The 24,508-nt window shown below is 37.7% G+C and overlaps 1 protein-coding gene across 5 annotated transcripts in view; it reads left to right on the forward strand.

The window, feature by feature from the left end:
- The window catches only part of KIDINS220 (kinase D interacting substrate 220), a 72,520-nt gene that overhangs the window by 25,877 nt on the left and 22,135 nt on the right, over positions 1-24,508 (forward strand). For all 5 annotated transcript variants that reach the window (XM_021525442.4, XM_021525444.4, XM_021525445.3 and 2 more), the window contains exons 16-22: positions 353-504; positions 2,862-3,151; positions 6,014-6,154; positions 6,762-7,005; positions 7,172-7,260; positions 8,002-8,146; positions 9,476-9,638. In XM_021525442.4, coding sequence (XP_021381117.1) covers positions 353-504; positions 2,862-3,151; positions 6,014-6,154; positions 6,762-7,005; positions 7,172-7,260; positions 8,002-8,146; positions 9,476-9,638 — 1,224 coding nt within the window. The remainder of the gene's footprint in view (positions 1-352; positions 505-2,861; positions 3,152-6,013; positions 6,155-6,761; positions 7,006-7,171; positions 7,261-8,001; positions 8,147-9,475; positions 9,639-24,508) is intronic.

Genomic DNA, 24,508 nt, shown 5'->3' on the forward strand with positions numbered 1-24,508 from the left:
TATGTGATCTTTTGTTTCTGTATTTTTTTCTAATCCTCTATAAACATTATGGTTTGGCATCATAAGGATATTTTCATGTTTTTACTGTCATCTGAGTTACTATTAGTTATGTGACACTTTCTGTCTTTTAAAGAAATCAAGTTTTAGAATAGGAAGTGGGGCAAAGAAGAGGTTGATAAATGGGGAAGTAGTTAAATTCCATGTAGATTTTTTAAAAAATTAAAGTGTTTCACATTTTGTACCACTTAAAAAAACTTTTAACTACAGAGATACAGCATGACTTTTGTTTTAGTTGCCAGAAAATATTTAAAGTTTTCTGAAGTATACAAAATACATGCTTTTTCTCTTTCAGATTTTTGTTTACAGATTACAATAGACTGTCCAGTGTAGGTGGAGAGACTTCACTGGCTGAGATGATTGCTACCCTCTCTGATGCATGTGAAAGGGAATTTGGTTTCCTAGCAACAAGGCTATTTCGAGTTTTCAAGACAGAAGATACACAAGGTTGTTGTTTGTTTGCTTTTTTTTAACCTGAATGGCAATTTTAATTATTCCACTTCAGTGCACTGTTACTAGGGCTTCTGTTTTTTGTATTATAGGCTCTTTTTAGAAATTTTTGTAACCATGCAGAAGTTCATAGAGAAAGGGAAACTCTTTGTTGGGAAGAGAAAAAATGCCCCATTTTATTTGATAATCTTGATTTTATTAATATAATAAATGAATATATCCTTGAAGTATAGTTTTCAGAAATGTCAGTGGACATGTACATGTATATTACGTCCTTATAGATGCAGCATATTTCCATGGCAAGTAAGTAAATGTGTCTGAGTCAGATAAAGGAAAATGTATGTTTTTGTGTATTGCTATGAGAGGTTTGTTTAGTTTATTAGATTTTAATTTAGAGCTTTTATGAGTGGAAATAATAAATGTTATTCATGGAAATAATAAATGTGTAGACCATGTTGATCCAATCCTATAAATTGCTGTGATTAGTGCTAGTAAAATGGGATGAAATGTACTTACTTGATCCTATTTCATCTGTAGGTTTCTAGAAAAAGAAAAACGCAGAGTATGAAATTGTGAAGGAGTACTAGAGCTTAACTTTCAATTAATTGAGGATGTATTTGTACTTTAAGTTTAGTATGTGTTAATTATTTCTCATTTATTTTTGTCCACAAATTGAGGAATCTGTCACCTCTTACAAAGGTGTTTAGACATATTTAGACTCTTCTGTCCTGCAGAGACTGGAAAAAACACATTATGCTTGCTATGTTCAGATGTGTTCTGAGCACAACTTACTCCTCATTGTTCTTTTTCAAATTCACTAAGTGTTCTTTATGAAAGAGATGTGTGGATTTTTTCACTCTTCTTTTCCATGTTAGGTTCTGCAGTTCCTTTCTTTAATCTCAGTGGAACAGCTTTCATGATGCTGTAATCTCTCCTGAAATTTTCTTGGGAATGACAGTGTAGTGCTGGTTTATTGTCATTATTTGCAGTAATCATCTTTTCCCTTTCATTTGTAATTTTGCATTCACTTGTATTATTTGCTCTGTTGCCTTCCTGTGCTGTGTCTAATTATCTAATTGATTTTTAAATTTTATTTTATCTATTTGATGATTTTGCACATTCTCTGCTTTTCTCGAGTTGTTTACAGGTCCAGGGTCATAGGTTTATTATCTCTAGATGTTCACAAAAATTCCATAGAGGTTTATTTTTAGCCTTCTGTGTCTTAGTTTTTGTTACGTCTGTAAACTTACAGACACACCTCTTTCAATTCTCATGTCATTGTTCATGGTATTTAAGTGTCTCTAATCCAGTTCTGTCTCTTTCTAGTAAGAGGATGCTGACATTTCTACTTATGTCTAGAACTGAATCTAATTATAGCCGAGCTTTTCCCCTTCCTTTCTTCTGTCATTATGCATTTCTGTTGATTTGTCCTGCAGCACAGTCTAGTGAGTCACTTATATCAGCAATGTGATAAACCTTAGCAGCTCATACCTTGGTCTAGAGAATAATATGGGCCACGTATAAACCTTGGGTATTCTTTTTACTTATCATATTAAAAAACTGATTTTCCCCCTGCAGTTCAAATAATGATGTTTAGCTGTTATAATTTTACTTTAGATCAGTTGCTGTTCTGTTCTTTGTTATCAACAAATGTGTCCAGAAGGTAGCAATCTTCTAGATGTATCACTGGATCTGTACAGGTCCTAAAGGCAGAGACCGCTGCTTTGGAAAATGCTGTTTTCTTTGCTCACTGATTTAACTGTGCTAAGCTCCAACTGCAGTATTTGATTCTTTCTTATCAGTCCACTTGAAGTCAGGAGCTCAGTACTCTCCTGTGAGCCCTTGTGAACTGTCCAAACCATATTTGCTGCAGTTTTCCTGTTCATGTGTGTTTTAGCATGCAAGAAAGGATGGCCTGAGGTTGCAACTTGAAATTTTGGTTGAGTTCTTCAATGGTACCATTACTATTAGATTATTTAAGTACCAGGTTCCAGTTTAAAACTGAGTAGTAACTGTACTGTTGTTCTACAATTTAGTTACATAAATACACTTTACAAAGAGATGCCACAAAAAGGGGTGATAGCACTGATACAAAATTGTCATTTCTATCTAGTGTGGATTTCTTGAAATGGTGGAAATAAACTAAAGATTAAAGGAATATCTCTGCTTCATAATTTCCAAGAATTTTGACAAATAATAGATTTTTTTTCTCCACTGGTTTGTGACTAGGTGGTAACACTGCAGTAAGCTTTTGTGCCAGTTAATGTTTTATGAGAAGTATGCAAGTTAATAGATTTTGCACTCACCTGTCATTACATTATACATTAATTCTAACAGCAATACTTGTTTCCTAGGTAAAAAGAAATGGAAGAAAACTTGCTGCCTCCCATCCTTTGTGATTTTCCTGTTCATCTTGTCTTGCGTTGTTTCTGCGATTGCCCTGTTGGCGATTTTTAACGTGGAGTCAGCCAACATGACAGTGAATGTTATTCTCATAACAGTGACCTGTGTTGTTGGTTTGGCCTTTTTCTTGAATTGCCGCACATGGTGGCAAGTGATGGACTCAGTTTTGAATTCTCAGAGGAAACGTCTTCACAGTGCTGCCTCCAAGCTTCACAAGTTGAAAAGTGAGGGGTTCATGAAGGTGAGAGTTTATATGAATTGGACCTTAAAAGGAATGAAACAAACCCCCAGACATGGAACATTATTAAATTGGGGCACCATTAATTTAATCATGCCAAGTCTCACAATAGGAGAATGAGACTTGGTGAGTTTTTACAGAATGGAGCACTTCTGTGTCAGTGGTAATTGTACTTAGTATATGAGATGCATCTGCTTGATGAATGTTAAATTTGGGGTTTCAGTTTTTGGATTTTTTTTTCTGAAAATAAGGTACTTGGAAAACAATTCTCAATTATCATTATTTCAAAAAAAGCTTACTTTAGATCATAAGATGAGAAAGAATAACTTTGAGAATCTTCTAAAGGTGTAAAAACAAGCCTAACTTTGTCTATCTACAAGACCTCTTTGCCAAGAAAGGAATTATAGCACTGAAAGAACATTCCAAAACACTCCATATATTTAATTAAAAGTTGTAGAAAATGCTATTGTTTTGCTGGCCTGTATCTATAAACTGGTAAATATACTCTTAGACTGTCATCAGATAATGCTATATGCTCCTATTTGAAAGTAAAATGTAGCATCATGATTGTTAACTTTGTAGATTACAGCCAATGTATTATATAAAAATCTTGTACAAATATTTTTCATACAGTCATAGAATAGTTTGAGTTGAAAGGGACCTTTTAAAGGTTAGCCAGTGCAGCCTGACCTTGAATGTTTCCAAGGATGGGCATCCACAGCTTCTCTGGGCGATCTGTACCAGTGTTTTATCATCTCATTTTAAACAAACTTCTTTCTTCTATCTAACCTAAATTGACCATCCTTCAGTTTTTAAAACCATTCTCCCTTGTTCTCTCACAAAAGGCCCTGCTACTAAGTTTGTCCTCATGTTACTTACAGGCCTCTTTTAGGTATTGGAAAGCCACAATAAACATCTCCCCAGAATCTTATCTTCTTCAGGCTGAATAATCTAAATTCTCTCAGCCTTTCTTCACAGCTCCATCCCTCTAAATAATCTAAATCTGAAATAAGCTCTAAAAATCTTTGTGGCCTACTCTGGACTTCCTCCAATACAGTGGTGTCATTCCTGTGCTGAGGAGTGGAGAGCTGGATGCAGGACTGCAAGTGGAGTCTCACTAGAGTGGAGCAGAGAAACAGAATCCCCTCCCTCACCTGCTGCCCACACTGCCTTTGATGCAGCCCAGGACATGTTTTGTTTTCTGGGCTGCAAGGGTACATGGCTGGGTCATGTCCAGTCTCTCACCCACAGCATCCCCCAAGTCCTTCTTGGCAGAGCTCCTCTGCATCTGTTCATCCCCCAGCCTGGATTGATAGCAGGGATTCAGTACACAGGTGCAGGGCCTTGCACTTGGCCTTGTTGAACCTCATGAACCCCCTTCTTGAGCTTGTCTAGGTCCCTCTGCATGGCATCCTGTCCCTCAGATGTCTCAACTGCACCACTTATCTTGGTGTTACCTGCAAACTTGCTGAGGATGCATTTGATCCCTTCATTCATGTCATTAATGCAGATATTAAATAACACTGGTCCCAGTGTGGACCTCTGAGGGACAGCACTGATGTCCATTGGGACACTGAGCCATTGACCCTTTGTTACTTTTTGCATCTCTTGACAAGTTCAGTTCCAGCTGTGCCTTGGCCTTCTCACCACATCCCCTCACAACCAGACTGTGTCTCTGTACTCTTCTTATCATATCTGTGCTTGCTTTCACTGTCTGTGCATTTACTTCCCAGTCTTTGGTTTGACCAGCAGGTCTCTACTCACTGCAGCCAGCTTTTAGTGTTCCTTGCCAACTTTCTTGTAGCTGGGGATTACAGGCTTTTGTGTTCCATGGAAAGCATCCTTAAAAGATCTGCCAGCTGTGTTGTCCCTGTAGGCAGTTTCCAGGGGATCTGTTCTCTTTGAAGAGCTAAAACTTCACTTTCCTAAAATGCAGTGTGCTGACTTTACTCCTTACCTGACCCATATCCCTCAGGACTGCAAACTCCACCACTGTGTGATCACTGCAGCCCAGGCTGCCTCCAAGCTTGACATCCCAATTAGCTCACTTACATTAGTGCCCATCAGGTCCAGTGTTGCTCCCCTTCTGGTAGGGCTTGTCTATTACCTAGCTGAATTCCAGCAATCTCCTGGATTGCTGACAGTTCATGGGGCTACATTTCCAGATGTTAGAGTCATCTAAGTTCCCCAGGAGGATGCAAGCCCATGAACATGATGCCTCCTGTAGCTGGGACACAAAGCCTTTGTCACTGGGCCCCCCTTGATGAGGCCTGTTACAGACACAAATGCCAAGGTGTCATTTATTGGTCTGGTCCTCAAAAATTTTTATGCATTGGCTGCTTTTCAGAGGCATCTCTTTGTGATTACTCCATCTCTTGATGTAGAGGGCAGCCTCTCCTCCCCTCCTTCCTCTCCTGTCCCATTTGAACAGCCTGCAGCCATCAATAGTTGCACTCCAGTCACAGGATTCATCCACCAGGTTTCTGGAATGGCAGATAGGTCACAGCTTTCTAGCAGCATGGTGGCTTCTGGCTCCTCCTGTTAGTTGCCCAGTCTGTGTGCACTGAGGTAGAGGCACCTGAGGTGGGCTGTCAGCTGTGTCACCTTCTTAGAGGAACACCCTTTATTTTCTTTGAAGTATTTCAGTGGTATTTCCCTGTTGGCTTCTTTTAACTCAGGAGCCTCTGCCTCATCTCTATAAGACTTCCAAGTGTGCTCCAGTGTGGCCAGCACATCTCAGATGAGGGCCTTCTCTAGCCCTGCATCCCTCTAACCTTGGTTTGTCATACCACAGTATGTTGTCCCGTCATGTCTTGTTTAAAGCTGTGTCAATAATCCCTTGTGATTTTTTTTTCTTTTTTATAGGTTTTGAAATGTGAAGTGGAACTGATGGCCAAAATGGCAAAAACCATTGACAGCTTCACTCAGAATCAGACAAGGCTTGTTGTAATTATTGATGGACTGGATGCTTGTGAGCAGGACAAGGTTTTACAGATGCTTGATACTGTGAGTTGGATCATTTTATAAAGACAACCTCTGGATTATATGCATGATCTCTTTCACTAATGAGCTCAGATACATACAGTTATTGTGTGTTTTCTGTAGAAAGAAAGCTATGTTGTGGTAATTAATATTTGTGTACATTGGCATAACTATAATGCTAAGAGTGATGAGTTTTAAAATTTGAAAATTAAATTTAATGTTAGTACTTTTGAAAAGGTTTGAAACAATCAAATATAAATTACAGAAAATAATTATTCTGTTGAAACAAAATATTTGGAGAGTTTTTCATATCTTTACCGTTGAAGTACTTTAGATGAAAAATACTGAAATGCTAAATATTTGTGGGGAACTGGAACATTACTGCATGATGCATCCTTGGTGATGACTTCCACTGTAAATTCTAATGTTAAATTGTTGAGTGTGCTTATTTCTAGCCATGATATCTAATGTTAGATATCTCATATAGAAGAAGCTGACATCTCCATACTTCTCTTGGCCTCTCAGGCTTATTGCTTGAACAGAATGAATATAAAATGTTGAGCCAAATGTTTGAATGATCTGCAGCTGCAGTTGTTGTTACTAACAAGGTTTACTGTCTACTTTTTTACAGGTGCGAGTCTTGTTTTCAAAAGGCCCGTTCATTGCAATTTTTGCAAGTGACCCACACATTATAATAAAGGCAATTAACCAGAATCTGAACAGTGTTCTACGAGATTCAAACATAAATGGCCATGATTACATGCGAAATATTGTCCATTTGCCTGTTTTTCTGAATAGCCGAGGGCTCAGTAATGCGAAAAAGCTGATGGTAGCTTCAACAGCCAATGGGGATATTCCTTATGCAGATAATGCTGGTAAGGTTCTGCAGGAGAGTGATATGAGCATTACAAAACCAGTGATCCAAAATCTGTGTTTTGGAAGAAATTCTTTAAATAATTGACAGATCATTAGTATTATTTTTATGGGTCAGTCAAAGTATACGACTGGAGAAAATTCCTACCTTTGTTTTCCTTTCCATAGGATTGCATGAAGAGGTTGACAGGAGAGTTTCTCAGAACAGTCTTGGAGACATGACCAAGATTGGTAGCAAAACTGCTCTCAACAGACGGGTGAGAAGGATTTTTAGTCTAAATAGAGATAATGGTAAAACCTTCTTTTCTTTTCTGTTTTTTTTTTTCTTTGACATTTTCAACAATATCAACTTGGAAGACTTATCAAACCATTCTTATGAAATTTTTATAAATTATTCGTATAAGAAAAGTCCATTCTTACATCAGTAGATTGATTCTGTGTCGAAGAGGAAGAAGTTTGCTTTTCAAAGTATTCCTTTCCACAAAAAATTAAGTACAGCTCTCTGAGAATGCTGGTAGGCGCTATGGTCTGGGTGTATATTTCATTTTTTTTTTTTTTTTGTGCAAGTCTGGCATCAGTTTGTTGCAGGATGTTGCAACAAGAGACAGTAATTGAGTTAATCAAAGAAATATTAAATACTAGACTTGTACTGCAGTGTCTACCACATTCTTTTCCTGCTTTCTGTTATTTCATATTCTCATAAAATCAAAAACTGGTTGAATAAAAGGTATCTAGAAAGTTGTGAAAAGCAACACAGAGTACTGAGATTTTTGAGCTGCCTTTGGCAGAGACTGGGAGTTTTGTAGCAGAGGAACCTGATGGTCACTTTAATTTTTACATGTAGTTAGTAAATAGATGGTATGTTTGATATTACCTGTCAGCTTCACAGATTTAGTCACAAAGATTCTAATTTGATTATCAAGTAAAACTGAAGTGTTTGAAGTACACAAAAGCTTTTGATACTATCAGTATTCCTTGGGTTTTTGTTTCCTTATCAGGATACTTACCGAAGGCGCCAGATGCAGAGGACCATTACCCGCCAAATGTCATTTGATTTGACCAAGCTGTTGGTTACAGAGGATTGGTTCAGTGATATCAGCCCACAGACCATGAGGAGGTTGCTAAATATTGTTTCAGTGACAGGTAAGCGTGACATGTTGACGTGCAGTAAACAGGATTGTGTTTTGGTTGCTTATAGGTAGACTTTGAAATGTGTAAACTAAATGCAACAAGTCAGTCCGTATGTTGCTTTTTAAAGTCCTTCTGAAGCAAACTCTTACAGAATGTGAGAAAAAATTATTGACAATTCTACATAGGATTTGAAAGATGTAATACTTGTTGTTTCATTGACTTTAGTTGGGAGGCAACTGATTCTAGTCTGCATTTTTAGGAAATTATGTATTTTTTTATTTTGAAATGGGATAAGAAAATTACAGTTTTCAATTTTGTAATACTGTGGTGTAAACGAAGTTTGTAGTAATGACATGTGAAAAGATAAATTGTGAGGGGAAAACCAAGTATGTATCCTGTTCATTTTTGCTATGAGTATTTGCAGTTGTTTTTCCCTAAACGATTGTGTGAGACTGATGAAAGCATTTTCTCATCTGTTTTTCTTCAGTAAAACACAGTCAAGACATTGGTATCTCTGAAGTCTAAAACTTTAAACTTTTGTAGCATGTAACCTGTCTTGTTTTGGCAAATTATAGTGCAGTTATGAAAATATAACAAAATCACAAAATGTTAGATGTAAAATCAGACTAAAAAAAGACCTTGCAAGAAGACTTTTAGTGTAGTATAATTTGTGGTTAGACATGATTTAATAAATAGCTATATGAGCAGTCTTCAGGCTGTAGGTTACATGTAATTGCAGATATTGATAAAGGACTTACACAAAATTTGCTGAAACTTCAAATGCCTAAATTGTAGCATTAACTTTTTCTGATTTTTAAAATAACCTTATTTGTAATTCATACCCTTGCCTTACTAACTTAAAACAGTCTTTTTCATAGGTTTGAATTTTACTATATTGGCTATTGAAGTTGGCAGTTGTATGCTTGTTTTGACCACATTTCATATGCCAGTGCACAGAAAATCTGTCAAAGTATTAGCATGAAATTCTGTGTTTAGATGGAGAAATTAATTCTGTGTGAAATTCTTTATTGAATTTGGTTGAAGTGAGTTAAGATTAATCAGTAGCAGCATGATAGTAATTTAGTTTTTAAACTGGGGCTGAAGTTGGCAGTTTTGGAGAGTCTCATATTTTGACCAGTATTTGCAAGGATTTTTATTAGACTGTAAAATTATATTTTTAGGTTCAAACTTGTGGTGATTTTGAATTTACTGAGCTAAGGAAGTTCACAGATCCGATAATAACAAAGTAACATAGTTGTTACTTTGAGGGGAAAAAAGGTATCTTTCAAAAGGGAGAAAAAAAATGCTTTATGTTTTCTTTTCTTCTTCCTTGCTCTTTAGGTCGTTTATTGAGAGCCAATCAAATCACATTCAATTGGGACAGACTGGCAAGTTGGATCAATCTCACAGAGCAGTGGCCATATAGAACATCATGGCTCATCCTGCATCTTGAAGAGACTGAGGGTGTTCCAGATCACCTGACTTTAAAAACCATCTATGAGAGGTAGTCATTATTCTGGTGATGGTGTGCAATTTCAATGATTAAAATAGAGATCATTATTAATGATCACTAGAAAAACATGGCTTTCAAACATTTATCAGGTTGTAGTCTAAAATTTCCACAATCTTGCTCTCTTCTGCTGACTTTTGAAAACTTCTAAGTGAGTTTCATTGCTATTTGATGCACCATGTATGAATGAGTGCTTTGTATTTAAACCAAAGAGAACTGTACAGGTATTCTTTCACAGGCAACTAACTGTACTTTTGTCTTTTGATATCCTTTTCATCTTTACCTTGGCCAGGCTACAAGTTGGGTATGTTTTCCACTTCTTTGTTAATCTGAAATAAGCTCAGCAGAAACTGGCCTTACTGATAAAAATCTCTGAAGGTTTTGTGCTTAGCAGGTATGCTATAGCAATGCCATGTGCTGCAGTTAGGAATGTGAAAAAGAAGCATGACTTTCTCCATTTCTGCTACAAGTTGGCTTTCCAACAGAGCTATCTAGTTATTGCTACTGAGGACAAATTGCCCTGTGTTGCCAGTGAACGTGTCTCTCCAGAATCTTCTGCTTGTAAGAAAGGATTTGTGGGTTGTGACAGTGGGAGGAATGGAAGAGAGAAATGTGACAGTGGAGCCTATAGAAGAAAAGCAGAATCTGAGAGTCAGTCAGGGAGAAGAAAGAAAGGTTTGATTTGGAGAAAATATGATTGAGATCAGATGAAAAGAACAGCTGAGGTAAAGAGAGAAGATGATGACTGATTGAACAAGTTACCAGAAAATCTAGGGATTTTGCAGGGTCCAGGGTAATGAGTTTGGAGAGAAAATATTGGGAGTGTGCTCTGCAGTGAAAGTCAAGGAGTAGGAGATGAACTGTGTAAAGGTCTGGGGTGGGCTGAGAACAGTTGAAATGTTGAGAATGGAATTAGGATTGTTTGAGAAAGATTCGAATGAGTTGTATTAGGAAAGAAAAGTTGAAGTGCAGTTAGGATCTGAATACAGGAATCTCAGAAGGCAGAGGGATAAGGTTAGACTGGGCATAATGAGGCCGAGGATTGAAGACAGATCAAGAGAGCAAGTAGTAGACTGAAGTAGTTGACTGGCTTTAAGCTGTAAGAAGGTTTTAGAAATACTATCCTCTGCAACACTAGACTTCACTGGTAAATTAAGTGCATGATTAGAAAACACTCTCCTCTAGAGTGTGGACCCAGTTTTTGAGTTTTGCATTTCCTCTGTGAGTATAATATACATGTGAAATCAAAGGTAAAGCACAGGGAACCCATCTTTCCATTGTGTGTTTACACAGTTAGTGTCACAAATGTTTATGTGACATAATCATCAGGAATTCCCTTTCCTGTCATGCTTTTCATTCAGACTTCTCTTTATTTTAATTTCTGTGTAGATGTTTCACATTTTTATGTTTTCAATATCTCCCCAACAAACTCATTACAGTTTTCTGATTATTGGCATCCAGAGTAATAAAACACTTTGGGATGATTGACATCCAAAGCTGTCTTGAAGACATAACAGTATTTGTCTTTTGATAAACCAGAGGAGGTATTAGAGACCTGATTTATTTTCATAAATGGATGCTAGTAATTCCAGTATTTATGGATATTAAATCCGAGTAAACCAGCATAAATAAAAGGACATTTACAAGTGAATATGAATAACTAACTTGGGTTCTGGATTGTTTGTTGTTAGCACATACACTTGAGCTGTTGATGCTTAGTGCCAGCTGGAGCGTGTCATGGTTTATTAGTTAAGGTGAGGAGGAGATTGATGACTGCTGCTGTGTTGTACCTCTTGCTGTGCAGGTTGTTTGGAAGTGATACAGCCACTTGAGTAGACTGCTAGTTCATAACTGACAATTAAAAGCGTGTACGTTAATTTTTTAGTGTTTAAAACCAGAGTATATAATGGGACGAAACAGTGAAGAACCCTGTACAATGTATTGGAAAAGGGAAGGTGATAATAATCTTTTAAGGGAAGCTGTTTGTATTCTACCTGCAATACCAGAAAAATGAGGAAAAGGAAAACAAGACCAATATTCAGAATTTTTTCTTCAGCAAAAAAACAGCAACAGGATTATTTAATATGAAAATGATAAAGCTAAAAGACTTAGTTTCTTTAGCTTCTTAACAATTAAAGAAAAGAGTTTTCTAACAATAATGTTGCTGAGTGCTCAGGAAGAGAATTGATGTCCTTCAGCCCCTCCTGTTGAACCTGTGTAAGGAACTAAATATGTAACTCTCCTGAAGTACTGACAAAGTTGAGGTCTCATCGTCTGGGTGATCATCTTTACCATATGCTGAATGTGAAAAGATCTGTGAATTCTTCTCTGGGATTATCTAGATCGCTAAAAATTCTGTTTTATCAAAAGTAATCCTTTCTGTGTCATTACTATTTTTTTTATCTGTAACTGTTTAAAGTAACTTGGCTCAAATAACTGTTTCACTATAATTTCAGAGTTAGTTCCTCTTTTAAAACTTCAGTTTCAGTTTTCTAAATTTTATTACTTTATATAGCAGTTCCCATTTGGAGTATCATAAATAGATAATAGAACTTGATAATTATGTAGCTTGTTCCTGTACTGAGTTTGTTACTTGTTCTCTGCTTCTATTCTTCAAGGGCTTTTTTTAGTATTTTGGTATTTGATATATCAGAATCAAGAATATTTAGTTCTCCTAGTATTGAGTAGTTTTTGTCAAACTACTTTTTATTGTGACATTGCAGTTTTAGGGTTGCTGCTTGGACATCTCTTTGCTGAAAGGAATCTTGTAGATTCTGTGGTAAGTGTAAGAGTTTCACACTTGATCGCGTTCCCTGTGTAAAGAGAATCCTTTGATATTACAGTTGCTTTTCCAAATTTTAAAATATCATGTGTTAAAAAGCTTTTGAATCACCAGGATTCCCTTGCAGTGAGAACTCTCCATTGCCTTCCCCTCCGCTGCAGACGGTAGAGCAGAGGGTGACACTGGTCTGAGCAGTCACAGCTCCCTCCAGTGCAGGAGCAGGGGATGCGGTGTGTTCAGTGCGTTCCTGGGGGTGCACCGGGGCAGTGAACCCCGTGTGGCTCTACAGCTGTGCCCTCCCCTCTGGACCGGGCTGTCCCCGGCTGTGTCCCGGCCGGGCTGTCCCCGCTGTGTCCCGGCCGGGCTGTCCCCGCTGTGTCCCGGCCGGGCTGTGTCCCGGGCCGGGCTGTCCCCGCTGTGTCCCGGCCGGGCTGTCCCCGCTGTGTCCCGGCCGGGCTGTCCCCGCTGTGTCCGGGCCGGGCTGTCCCCGGCTGTGTCCCGGGCCGGGCTGTCCCCGCTGTGTCCCGGGCCGGGCTGTCCCCGCTGTGTCCCGGGCCGGGCTGTCCCCGCTGTGTCCCGGCCGGGCTGTCCCCGCTGTGTCCCGGCCGGGCTGTCCCCGCTGTGTCCCGGCCGGGCTGTGTCCCGGGCCGGGCTGTCCCCACTGTGTCCCGGCCGGGCTGTCCCCGCTGTGTCCCGGCCGGGCTGTCCCCGCTGTGTCCCGGCCGGGCTGTGTCCCGGCCGGGCTGTCCCCGCTGTGTCCCGGCCGGGCTGTCCCCGCTGTGTCCCGGCCGGGCTGTCCCGGCTGTGTCCCGGGAGCGCTGGCGCCGCCGGGGCCGTGCAGCGCGGCGCGGTGCCGGCAGGCGGCGCTCCCGGCCCGGCACAGCCGCGGGGAGCGCTGGCGCCAGCGCCGTGGCTTTCAGCGTTTCCCGGAGAAAGCGATATCTTCACAACACAGGAAAACGAAGAGTCGGGCAGTCAAGCACTAAGAAGCAAAAGAATAAATACAGTCTTTAGTTAATTCCCCTCTATGCAGGCACATTGATATATGATTTCCATGATTATGTGCTACTTTGCCTCAGTGAGATTCCCATCTTGTAATGTCCAGAATTTAAATTTGCAAGCTGTAGTAAAGGAGAGGGCCTTTTTCTGCCACATTGAAGTTCTATCTGTTAGAGTTGAATGCATTAACTAAAGTGAGACAGTGAAATGCTGTTCCACAGCTATTAGTCAGAGTTTGTGTGATGCTGGACTAGTCACCTCTATAGTACCTTTCACATGGATAGTATTCATGCCTCTGTGGGGAGGTGGTGTACAGCTTATGGTTCTGTAGGCTGATATTGCTAAGTACTCAGTGTTCAGAGCTATATCTGGAACTACTGGGAGCTCTGCTTTCAGTTGGTGGAGTATTCTTGAAAAAATGGATACCTCAATTTGGTAACTAAATGAGTATACCTGTATCTCTGTGCTTCAATTTGTCATTAAAAATAAAGCTAACTAATATATTCTTATTATGAAGGCTTGTAGGGGAAAATAAATTTGTCTTTTTCTGTAGATGCTGTGAAGAATATCAGAGACTAAATTGATGAGTATGAAACCAGGTCTGTCAGGAGAAGTGTATCTTTCCTGTTTCATACTATGCAGAGATCAAAAACCTACTGAATATCTTATTGGGAACTTTCTTCCAGGGTCTATAACAAAAAACCCAACAAACAAGCAGAAAAACCACCCTGACAAAAACCTCGCCAAAACCAAAAGAACACAGACTTCCCCCTCAAAAACAACAACTAAAACCAACAACGACAACAACAACAAACCAACAACAAAAAAAAAAAAAAACAAACCACAAAAAAATGCAACCTCAAAGAGAACTACCCCCCTCCCCCTAACCCTTTAAAGAAAATTAGGCTTCAATTTGTGATACAGGCACACCTCTGTGAAGAACCTTTATGAGCTGCAGTCACTTAAAATTCCTTATAGTACCAGGTAGAGACTCTATGCTCTCAATCTTTTTTAGGGGGGAACAAGCCCATGGTTTGTCACTGTGGCAAATTTTGAAAAGAGAATGCTTTGTTGGCTTTCAGTTTATATGCTCAAAAAAAAAAAAAAATCTTTACTTTTTTTACTTCCGTAAAGTGACCTGCTGTATCATCTCTCTCTTGTCTTCTATCCTCTCATTTCAGCCTCTCTCTACTTGTCTAGCTGGTCTTGCTTTCTACCTGGTATATTTATTAGTAGTAATATTTACTCCTTCAGGTAATGTGTTGCCTTTTCTCATCATCAGGATTTTCATGTAGTCTCTCTCCTTACCAGGTTAAGCTCTTAATTCTGATTTTGTCGCTCCTTCAACTTTTGTGTTTAGGTTCTTCAGTGGTTAAGCTCATTGTTGTCATTACCCATCTCTCCATACTGGTCTAATTTAATTATATTTACCATTTTATTTATAGCTATGACATAGAGTTAATATTTCCCTACATTTATGTTGTGTGCATTCTCTTCTATGTTACTGTAAAGAGTCAATTTTGCATAATATCAAAGTGGTTTACAGAAGTTGCAAAAGGCAAATTTTTAAAGCTCTGAAGTGAAATAAAATATGTGGGCTTTCTGCAAATAAATTTCTTAGAGAATTAAGTTGTCAGATTAAAGCAAGTTTCTGTTGAATGTTTGCAACTGAGACTTCTCAGACTTGTAAATTAGCCAGCTATGGGAATGTGCTCTCTTGTGAAGGCAAGTAAAGCATCCATGACACCAGAATAAATGACAGTCTCAGATCTAAATAAATGATATCTTGGGAAAAGTCACTGTGGCTTTTGTAGAAAAAAAAATACATTTCAAGAAAATAAATTCTCAACAGATGCAATGAACATAGGAAGAAGACAAGGAACTATTTTGAAATTTAAGACATTTTTAGCAAGATCTTAATCTAGAAACATCTAAATGTATTAAAATCTAAGACAATAACAGGCTTGATTGCCCCAGGAAAACAAAAGAAGGAAGCAAAAGTTAAAGAGTATGTGTCTTGTGAGAAACTTGCAGGTGAGTTTTCCAAAGATAATAATTGTGCTATTTGACATAGCTGTGAGAGGTCTGACAGAGGGAGGAAATGCCATGTGGTCATATAACCTGGATAACTGTATCTCAGAGGGTTGTGGAAGTAGCTGTGAGTAAGTTGCAGATCAAAGTCACTGTGGATATAGGTATCATACCCTACTGGGGAAAATAATCTCATCTGTAATCCTGCTAACACAGTGGTGGGCAGTAAATCTGCAATAAGGAAAGGAATTTATAAATTGTTGCTGATTTCTCTGATTTTCTCTTTGTATATATCATGGCCGAAATCAAAGCCTGCAGTACTTTGTCAATTGGAAAATGTTCCTACAAATCACTAAAGTAATTGTGTAACTCTCTTGCCTGTTCTTCTGGAGGCTTTTGTCCTTCCAGAGATATTAGAGAGAGTTTCTATATCTATGAGCTAACCAGTTCTCCTCTAGATTTACCAATCTGCCACTTAGAGCTGTTAGTAACGGGACTGTAAGATTTATACAATTGAAAGTGAAACTTCAGGCATGCATATACCTGCATGTTCAATAATGTCTTGTACTGCATTTCAGAAAATTATTGTAAATTTCTAGGCACTTGAAAAACTATGAACAATCTGAATTTTTACCACTGGAGGTCCTGTGAAATCAGTGGTTCTGCTGTGAAACAATTCTGTTGTGAATGCACAGAATTGCTAAAGCAAGGCCTACTTTGCACCTAGAACCTATTCAGTCAGTAACTGAAGCCCTTACAAAGCCAATTAAAGGATAAAAAAAATGTGGTTTGAGCATGTTTGCAGCAGGAGGATTAAATGAGGTTCAGCACAAAGCACAGCAGCAAAGGCTACTTTAAGATAAATGTGTTTAAATTAGTTATACCAAGTGCTGGGACAGGATGTGTGACAAGTTTCAGGAACCTTCTGGTGCTGGTGAGCAAGATGTGTTGTCCAGGCAGGTAAGGAAGGCCACTATAGAAAGGTTCCAGTTGACCTTTGGAAAGAAAATGGCTGGGAATACACTGCAGGCTACCAGAGCAATTTAATGATCTGCCTGTTACAGGGGGCCCTTTGGAAACAAAAAAGTCAGTAGTTGATGACAATCCATGAGAATTTCCTCATGGTTATGCTTGGATACCAGACATAGGTAGAACATTCACCCAGGCATTAGGAAGATGTGTGGTAAATACTGTCCTCTCTCTTATGGGGTTAGGATCTAGGTTCTGTATCTTTCTGAATATAATTCTAGCCATTGCCTGCTGAAACTGTGAGAAGTGTAAGGCTGGTGTATCTGAGGAGATAGTCCTAAGAGAGACCATGAGATCAGTGCTTAAAGATGCTGGGGAGGGGAGGGTGCTTGTTCCCCATGACTGAATATACAATTTATTTAAGGCTACAGAATTCAGGTGTTCACACAGCCTTCTTATTCAGGTGCTTCCTACTGGCTCCTTGGATGTTAATCTCCTTTTTGGGCTTGATGTCATAAGGGACAGTCCTGCCTGTCATTCTTTGCCTGAACTGTGACCAAACTCTGGGGTGTTAAGACAGGGGCTTTGAGCAAACCAGAATATTAATGCAGAGCTTTCTGATTTTTTATGATAATATTTGCAAATAGCTGATGGTCCCTAAATTTCTGTGACTATTTTTATGTATTTATTAAAAATATTAGAACAGAAGAGCTTGGCTCAGGATAGAAGAAACTCATGAGCCATCTGTTCAGATTACGATCTCCACCCTTCCTTAATCTCCTTGAAAATATGCTTTTTGGGAAGCTGAGAGAAACTATGGAAATCAGGAACTCTTTGATTTTGAAAAAAGAAATTTCTCAGGACAAGAAAATGGTTATACTTTCCTCAGAGTTGTAGGTAACCATTATTTAAAACCTAGCAACATGTAATTCATCCATCACTTGGGCTTAATTTAACCTCTGTGATAAAGTCTTTGTGCACATATGTGTGCATGCCTACCTATGATGGATGGCAAATTGGATGGCAATACAATGTGCCAAGGCAGAACACACCAAATTTAGAAGAATAGCATAACAGCTTTCTTTAATTCAGCATATTTTTCTTTTTACTTTTCCATTTTCCTTTTTCCATTTTCCTTTTTCCATTTTCCTTTTTCCTTTTCCATTTTCCTTTTCCATTTTCCTTTTCCATTTTCCTTTTCCCTCTTTCTTGTTCTTGTTCTCTTTCTTTTTCTTTTTTGTTCTTTTTTTTCTTTCTTCTTCTTTTTCTTCTTCTTTTTTCTTCATTTTATTGGGGTGGGGGGTGGGTTTAGGGGTGAAGGGATCCAAAGGATCTAAGTAGGCCACAGCTCATGTATTGTTTTCATTTTAATGCTTTTGCAACTCATAGCATTCCAAGGGATGAATTGTGGAATATACATGCTTTGTCTAATTCATCAGTTGTAGAAGGAATTGTTGTTTCTAATTCCTTCAGTTCTAGTCCATTTTCAGCACTGATATATGATTTTGCTTGGGTTTTTTCCCAATCTTTACTGAAGTTCCCCTTTTTGAAATCAATAACAGGATGGTTTTTCTTTTATTTTTTTCCTTTTTTCTTGAAATTAAACTGATAGAAACTAATTTAGTTATAAGTGAAACAGCCATTCATTACTATAGATTTGGAGTTCTATAACATGGTTTCACTGGTGCCACATTTTCCTGATAGATTCAGATCAGGATGCAGGATGAGTGTAATGCAGCCATGGTAATCAAATTAAGAAATCACTTAGGTTAAAACATTTTTCTGTTTCATGTACAATGGACTATTTCGCCTTGATTGTTTACTACTTCAATTTAATAAAGTATATTTATAGCATACTAAAAATATCACCAAAATATAAATGATATGAAATTATTTTATTAAAGAATTTGATTTCATAAAAAAATAGTATTCTGTAGCACTAGTAGTAAAATTTATTTTTCTCCATATAAAGGCTCATTTATTTTTATAGCAATTTGATGATACATCTGCTTGCTTTATTCAGCTGAAAAGAAAATGTTGGTTCTTGGTGTTTTGTAAAATTGCTTTGTTAAATTATTTTCAAAATCGTTCAACTTTTAACAAATGACATTTGATACTAACATTGGAAAGCAATTTCAGCTAATTAAGTAGATCCTTCTATAAACCATTGGAACATTAAGATGACAAACTGTTCATTCAGGATTATTTTAATTGGTACAATTATTGTAATTTTGTTGCAATTATGTGTTGAGCTAAAAGCTTTTGTTTAAATCATTTGAGGTTTTTTGTTAATATACATAAGTAAGAAGAAAAGAGGTAAAATAAAAATGGAAGATAAGCATTATCTGTTTACTTTTTCATTACAATGCTTTAGACAAGTATCTATTGAATTATTCTTTTAGAAAAGTATGTTACATGCTTTCAGCAATTCTGTAGAAATTTTAAATGTTAAAATTGAGTAAGATCCTTGAAATGTAACTTTTCTGGAAGGTTATTATGTTAATTCCAGTTTTGACACTGTTTAAATACCTTTTAAGAAAAAGGGTGAAATGAACTTCTGAGGGATTTGTGAGTTGCTTAATGCCTATTGATGTATTAATTTAAGAAGTGTAGCTGTTTAGTGATTACAGAAATTAAAAATGAAAAAGCCGTGGAAGGTGCCACATTCGTCACTCTGGTGATAATGTTCTCTGCAATCATCTTTGCCCAGGCCAGGTTTAAATAAATCACTTCCTTTAAGTAGACAATTTGGTATTGTAGACCTCACAGTGAGGCATTACTTCTAAAATATTTAACCTCCTTTTTGTTTTTCTGTTTCCTTTTATTGCCTCTTACTTAAAATGCAGGGCATGTAAAAGTTATTATGTTTCTTACTGTGCTAATAGTGTGGTCTCAGTGTTAAAAGGCAGTGTACCAGTTGAGTAGTAGGTGGTTGATGCCCACCTTTTTTAAAATTCTTTTGCCTTTTGTAATTCAAATAGCACTGCAAAGCTGTGAATGAATCTGGGCATTTGTAACTGCTTTAACACTTTATTTTAATCATAAAATGTGCCAGAGAGTTGTTTAAAGAACAGAACTTTTTAATATGGCTCAGTGACAGTGTGTGATACTGGGTGTGGGAGATTAGTTTAATAAATATCAATCTTTTAAGCATCAGTATGTTTTTTTCCCTTTCTGAAATAATCAGAAGCAGGACCACTGAGGAGAGGTGGTTTATCTGCTGGTACTTGAATTGAATAGAGTCAGTTCTGCAAAGCAAGCTTTCCAGAATACCTATGGTAATAGAAGTTTTTAAATAGCTATTGCATCTGTTCAGTGAATCTCTTCTGCTTAATATGCGCTGAGGGGACTTGAATTTTTGTCTACATAGATATGTCAAACTATAGCTTTCTCTTTTTTTGGTCTTTATAAAGATAAAGCATTTGTTCCCTTATGTTATATTATTGAGTGTGTGATGACTTTTTATTCTTGTCTTTGTACAAATGAGCATATAAGTGAATGTTCTTTTCCAGTGTCCAAGTGACCTGTTGCAGTTTTCAGTTTAAGAGAACAGTTGTAGCACAGTTGCTGATACTTTGCTAGTACTGCAAAGTTCCTGGAGCAAGTTGTGTGAGAATGTTTAACACTGTCACTATATTGACCAGACACGAGAAGAGTAGGATAAATAACTTCGGTGCAAAGCATAGGATTTGATTATTAGGTATTAGAGATCAGACATCTAATTAACAGACTGTTAAGCATCAAAATTTCATATTTCATTCCATTGAAGCCAAGATATTCTAGTTTTGTGTTTCTCAGTATCAAACGTGTAGAATTTTTTTTCTCATTTTAAAGACAAATTATTTCATTATTTTAAGCAACATTTTTGACTTGAACTATCTTGAGAGGAAAAAATTAAAAAGCCCATGATGGATAAAACATGACATGCCTTCATGCTCATGCCTTCTGTTGCTCTATTATTAAATAGCAATTAATTAAGTCATTTGCTTTTTATGGAGTGAGAAAGTTAAATTACTCTTGTCCATGCAGTTGCTTGTTCCTGTAAAACACATGAGGAAAAAAGACCTAGGTGTGCAAAGATCAATTCTTTGTTTTTACCTTCGAGGAGAGAGGTTTGTAAAGAGCAGAGAGAATGATCCTTCATGGTAGGAGGGCTTGTAAAGAAATCAACCTTCCACCAGTGTGGGAACAGCAGGGTTCTGCTCCATGAGAAGCTGAGGAGGGCTGCAAGGCAGGCATGGCCCTGTGGGCAAGGGGAGCAGTCCCTCAGTAGCCAAACGGGAAGAGCGGAGCAGGTTCAGTGACAGTAACCAGGGACAGCGCACAGCCTGTGGTGGGTAGCCACAAGGCACAGGTCAAAGCAGGATGTTAAGCCAATGGTCAAGGTCAAGACAAAAGGTGCATAGATGTAGCTTGGAGGAGGCACAAGGGCAAAGGTCTGAGCTTAAAAGCTGTTCTTAGCTCAGGCAGGAGAGCCCTGCAGTGAGGCTCCTCACAGCTCTTGTCACCACAGCCTGGTCAGAGCCAGCCTTGAGCACCTGCCCCAAAACCTCTGGTGGAGGGAAGAGGTGGGTAAATCCTGTTGGCATATTCCAGAGCCTGACATAACCAGTGGCACAGGCAAAGTGGGCACCTCCAGTGCAGCCTCCAGTGCGGATGAAGGTGGTTGATTTTGGCCATTGCCATTTTGCCACCACCTAGCAGGGTAGTGAAGGAGATGGTCAATAGGTCCAATAGCCTAGCACCTTCCTCTGAGTTATGCTGGCAACATTCAGTGCTGGACACACTGTCAGACCATGGTTGGTTATTTTCTAAGTCAGTCATGGAAGTATAAGGTGAACATAATTAGAACAAATATGAATCTAATTTACAGAATGAAAGATAAGATGATGTGCCTCTGTGTACTTGTAGTGTACTTGTACTAAATAGTCTATATTTGAGGGAAAAGCCAGGAATAATTCATTATTGTTGCAATGTAACTTACTCCAGAATGAAAGCAGTTTTTAATTTCAGCTTCTCATGGGAAAGTGATGTGAAGAGTAGTGGAATTAATTTTTAAGGTTCACTTCAATCAATGAAATGTTTTGTTTTAGCTTCATTCCTTTTAAATTCAAGTAGTTTCTCCTGGAAACAGTCTGTAACACTGACACTTTCTGATGTTTCTGATTTAAAAAATAATTCTTTTGCCTCAGGAATCTAGCCCCAGAATGAAAAAAGTGTGTTCACAGTGCTTTATTTTTAGATCTGCATGCTTGTATTTTAGAAAAAGTAACTTCTAAATTGCTTTAAATGCTAACCTTTTATTTTTTTTTTATCTGAGAAGTGCAGGCACGTATGGTTTTTGTGGCTCTTTGCCAAAAGATTATCATTTACATAAATATTTCTTTCAAAGGCATAGTTTAAGACATTGAGCTCAGGAGGTTAGAATAGAGACTTCAATCTGCACACCAGCAGTGGGCTATTGGCTTCTGAACAGTAGCTTTGTTCATCGTATTCGGAACACTGTTCGCATTCAGACTTAAGTAGAGCTGGCATTAAAAATCAGCTAATTTGTTTCATGTGATTTATCAGCTGTGTGTTTTATTTAAATCTGTCACATTCTCTTTTGGCTTTTATTTTGTAGAGTGAAGTGTTGAAGTAGGCCACTCTTTAACTCTTTAGTTCCTGACTTGAAAAGTGACTTAATTTTTACTTTTCCAGTGTTGAACTCCTGTCTAAAATACTAAGAGTAAATATATGTAACAAATACATATAACTAAAGAGTACATTGAGGATCTTGGCTTTTTTCACATTCTGATGTTTGATTTAAAACATACACATTTACAGTCAGTTGTAGTTTTATATAAGGCTAAATAGAATAACGTAAGGTAATAGCTAAATATTAGTGTAAAATAGGCATTTCTCAGATTCAGTGGAATATACAAGTTTTACTTTGACACTGCCAGTGTTCTTATTTTTTTCCTTTTGACCTTTCACTCCTTGAGGTTAGGACTACTTTCAGCTTCTACTTGATTTCTTTAAACTCTGCCAGAGAATGAACTGTTCCCATTGTTTGAAATTGTAACCTTTGAGTGTCTTCTCACAGAAGCACCACCTTTTATTCTCTTAAGGCTTCTCTGAAGTCTAACATACATTGAGCTTCCCTAAAGTGGATAATCCAGCTGCCATCTGGACAATGTGTCATCGCAACTTGTTCTGCAGAACCTTTGTTAGAATAGGCTGCACTTGCTTTTATGCCTTATAGTTGTTACATTTTTCCTGTGCTATAAAGTAACCTTTCACTGTGAATGAAGTTATTCACAGACACTCTTTATGACAGCATGGCATGGCAGTATGCTCTGCCTGTTAGGTACGTGGGCCATTGTTTTCTGGTAAAATTTATACTAATTTGTTAATTCTACTCTTAGTAGAATGGCAAGAATGTCGTAAAAGATCAGATTGAAAGATTAGTGCAGCTGAAATACATTTTTAATGCAATGGAGTTGCACTTACTTCAAGCATGTAGCATTGATTCTCAATTCTTTTATTTTTCTTAACATTAAATGCTAAGTATTCTGTGTAAATCTGCCACTTTTGTCTCTGGAATAATCCCATGGTATATAAAATTCTATTTTCTGTGGAGGATTTAAAAATAAAGATAAAAAAAGATTTTTGCTTTTAAAAAGCAGACAAATTGTGAAATAGGGTAAGATTATTCAGCTAATGGTAGACTTAGCTCATTAGCTCTATTAAAAATACAATTCAATTGCAACCAGTTGGGGGTTGCTTTTAAATGGTAGGTTTTTTTCCTTTTTGAAGACACAACGTGAGTGTAAAATTATTTAATGTAAGAAATTCCTGGTGTACTGATGATTTACTAAGTGTGCATGAGTCTTCTGCCTCCCTTCCCATCCATGCATCAGTGCACTCATTTTCCCCATGACAGCATTGGTAGTTGCCTTCACTCTTCTAATTGTCCCGTAGTTGGAGAAAACACACTTTCTTTGTTCTATGTTACCTTCTTCATTTAAGCAAGTTACAGCACTTCACAGAGCAGCCAGCATATCTATGCTGTTCCCCTTTATCATGGAGTTGTAGTCTTAACATGTATTTGAAAAGAGCCACTAGATAATTAATTTTGTATTTATATAAAGTTTTTTTTGTTTTTTTTTCTCTTATTTTTTTTTAATTTTTACTGTATGTGCAGTGTGGTTACTCACGGGTATCCATATAGAGTGGTGTCACAGTCATTTTATAATCATTACTATAAGTGTGTTAATTATTCTCAGTGCATTCTTTCACTGTTTACATTTTTATTATGCTGAGTGTGAGTACCTTTTCATTTTAGTAATCTTTAGATTATAATTTCTCATTTGATATGAGATACCAGTCCTATGAGACGAAACATCATGTAAGATAGGTCCATCTGACCAACAGAGTCAGCCTCCATCACTTGCTTGGTAGGAGCTTTTCATAAACTTCCGCAAGACTAACATTTAATCCTTCTTGTTCCTTCCTGAAACTCCTCTTTATATTAGTGCTCACAAAACTCCCACTGTTGCTTGACAATAGTCATAATGCATGAACAGTCCCTTACACTGATCATGTCTCATGATTTTGTTGTTTTCATTTGTTTGTGGCTTTTTCTTAGAAGGTGAAGTGCTTGAAAGCAGGTGGTTGTTTTCCCACTTTTTACAATGAATGCACGGTTAGATTTTGATCAACTTCTAAGATGCCTGTTTCTGTTACAAAAAGTTAGTTTAGAAATGAGGTTGTTTTTCCCATGGAATTTCTGAATTAGGTACAGGAATTCTAATAGGTTTTTGGGGTTAAAGTTCACAAATGTTAACTTCCCCTTACTTGGCATTTGACATTACTGATGTATGGCTTCTTGGACATTTCTCTGAAGCATACTATTAGATCAGATTGTTCAGCAGTCTGAGGTTTTTTGCATATTAGAAAACATTACATTGATTTTTCTGCAGACAGCACAGCCTTTTATGGGTTCTCCTATTTTTCAGCGAGTAGGGAGAATAGGTGCAAGTGTACTAGTATTTCACCCTAGAATATCACTTTGTAAACTGAAGTCATACTCTAATAAATA

Source organism: Lonchura striata, chromosome 3 (genome assembly GCF_050655825.1).
Source record: "Lonchura striata isolate lonStrDom1 chromosome 3, ASM5065582v1, whole genome shotgun sequence".
NCBI classification, from domain to species: Eukaryota; Metazoa; Chordata; class Aves; order Passeriformes; family Estrildidae; genus Lonchura; species Lonchura striata.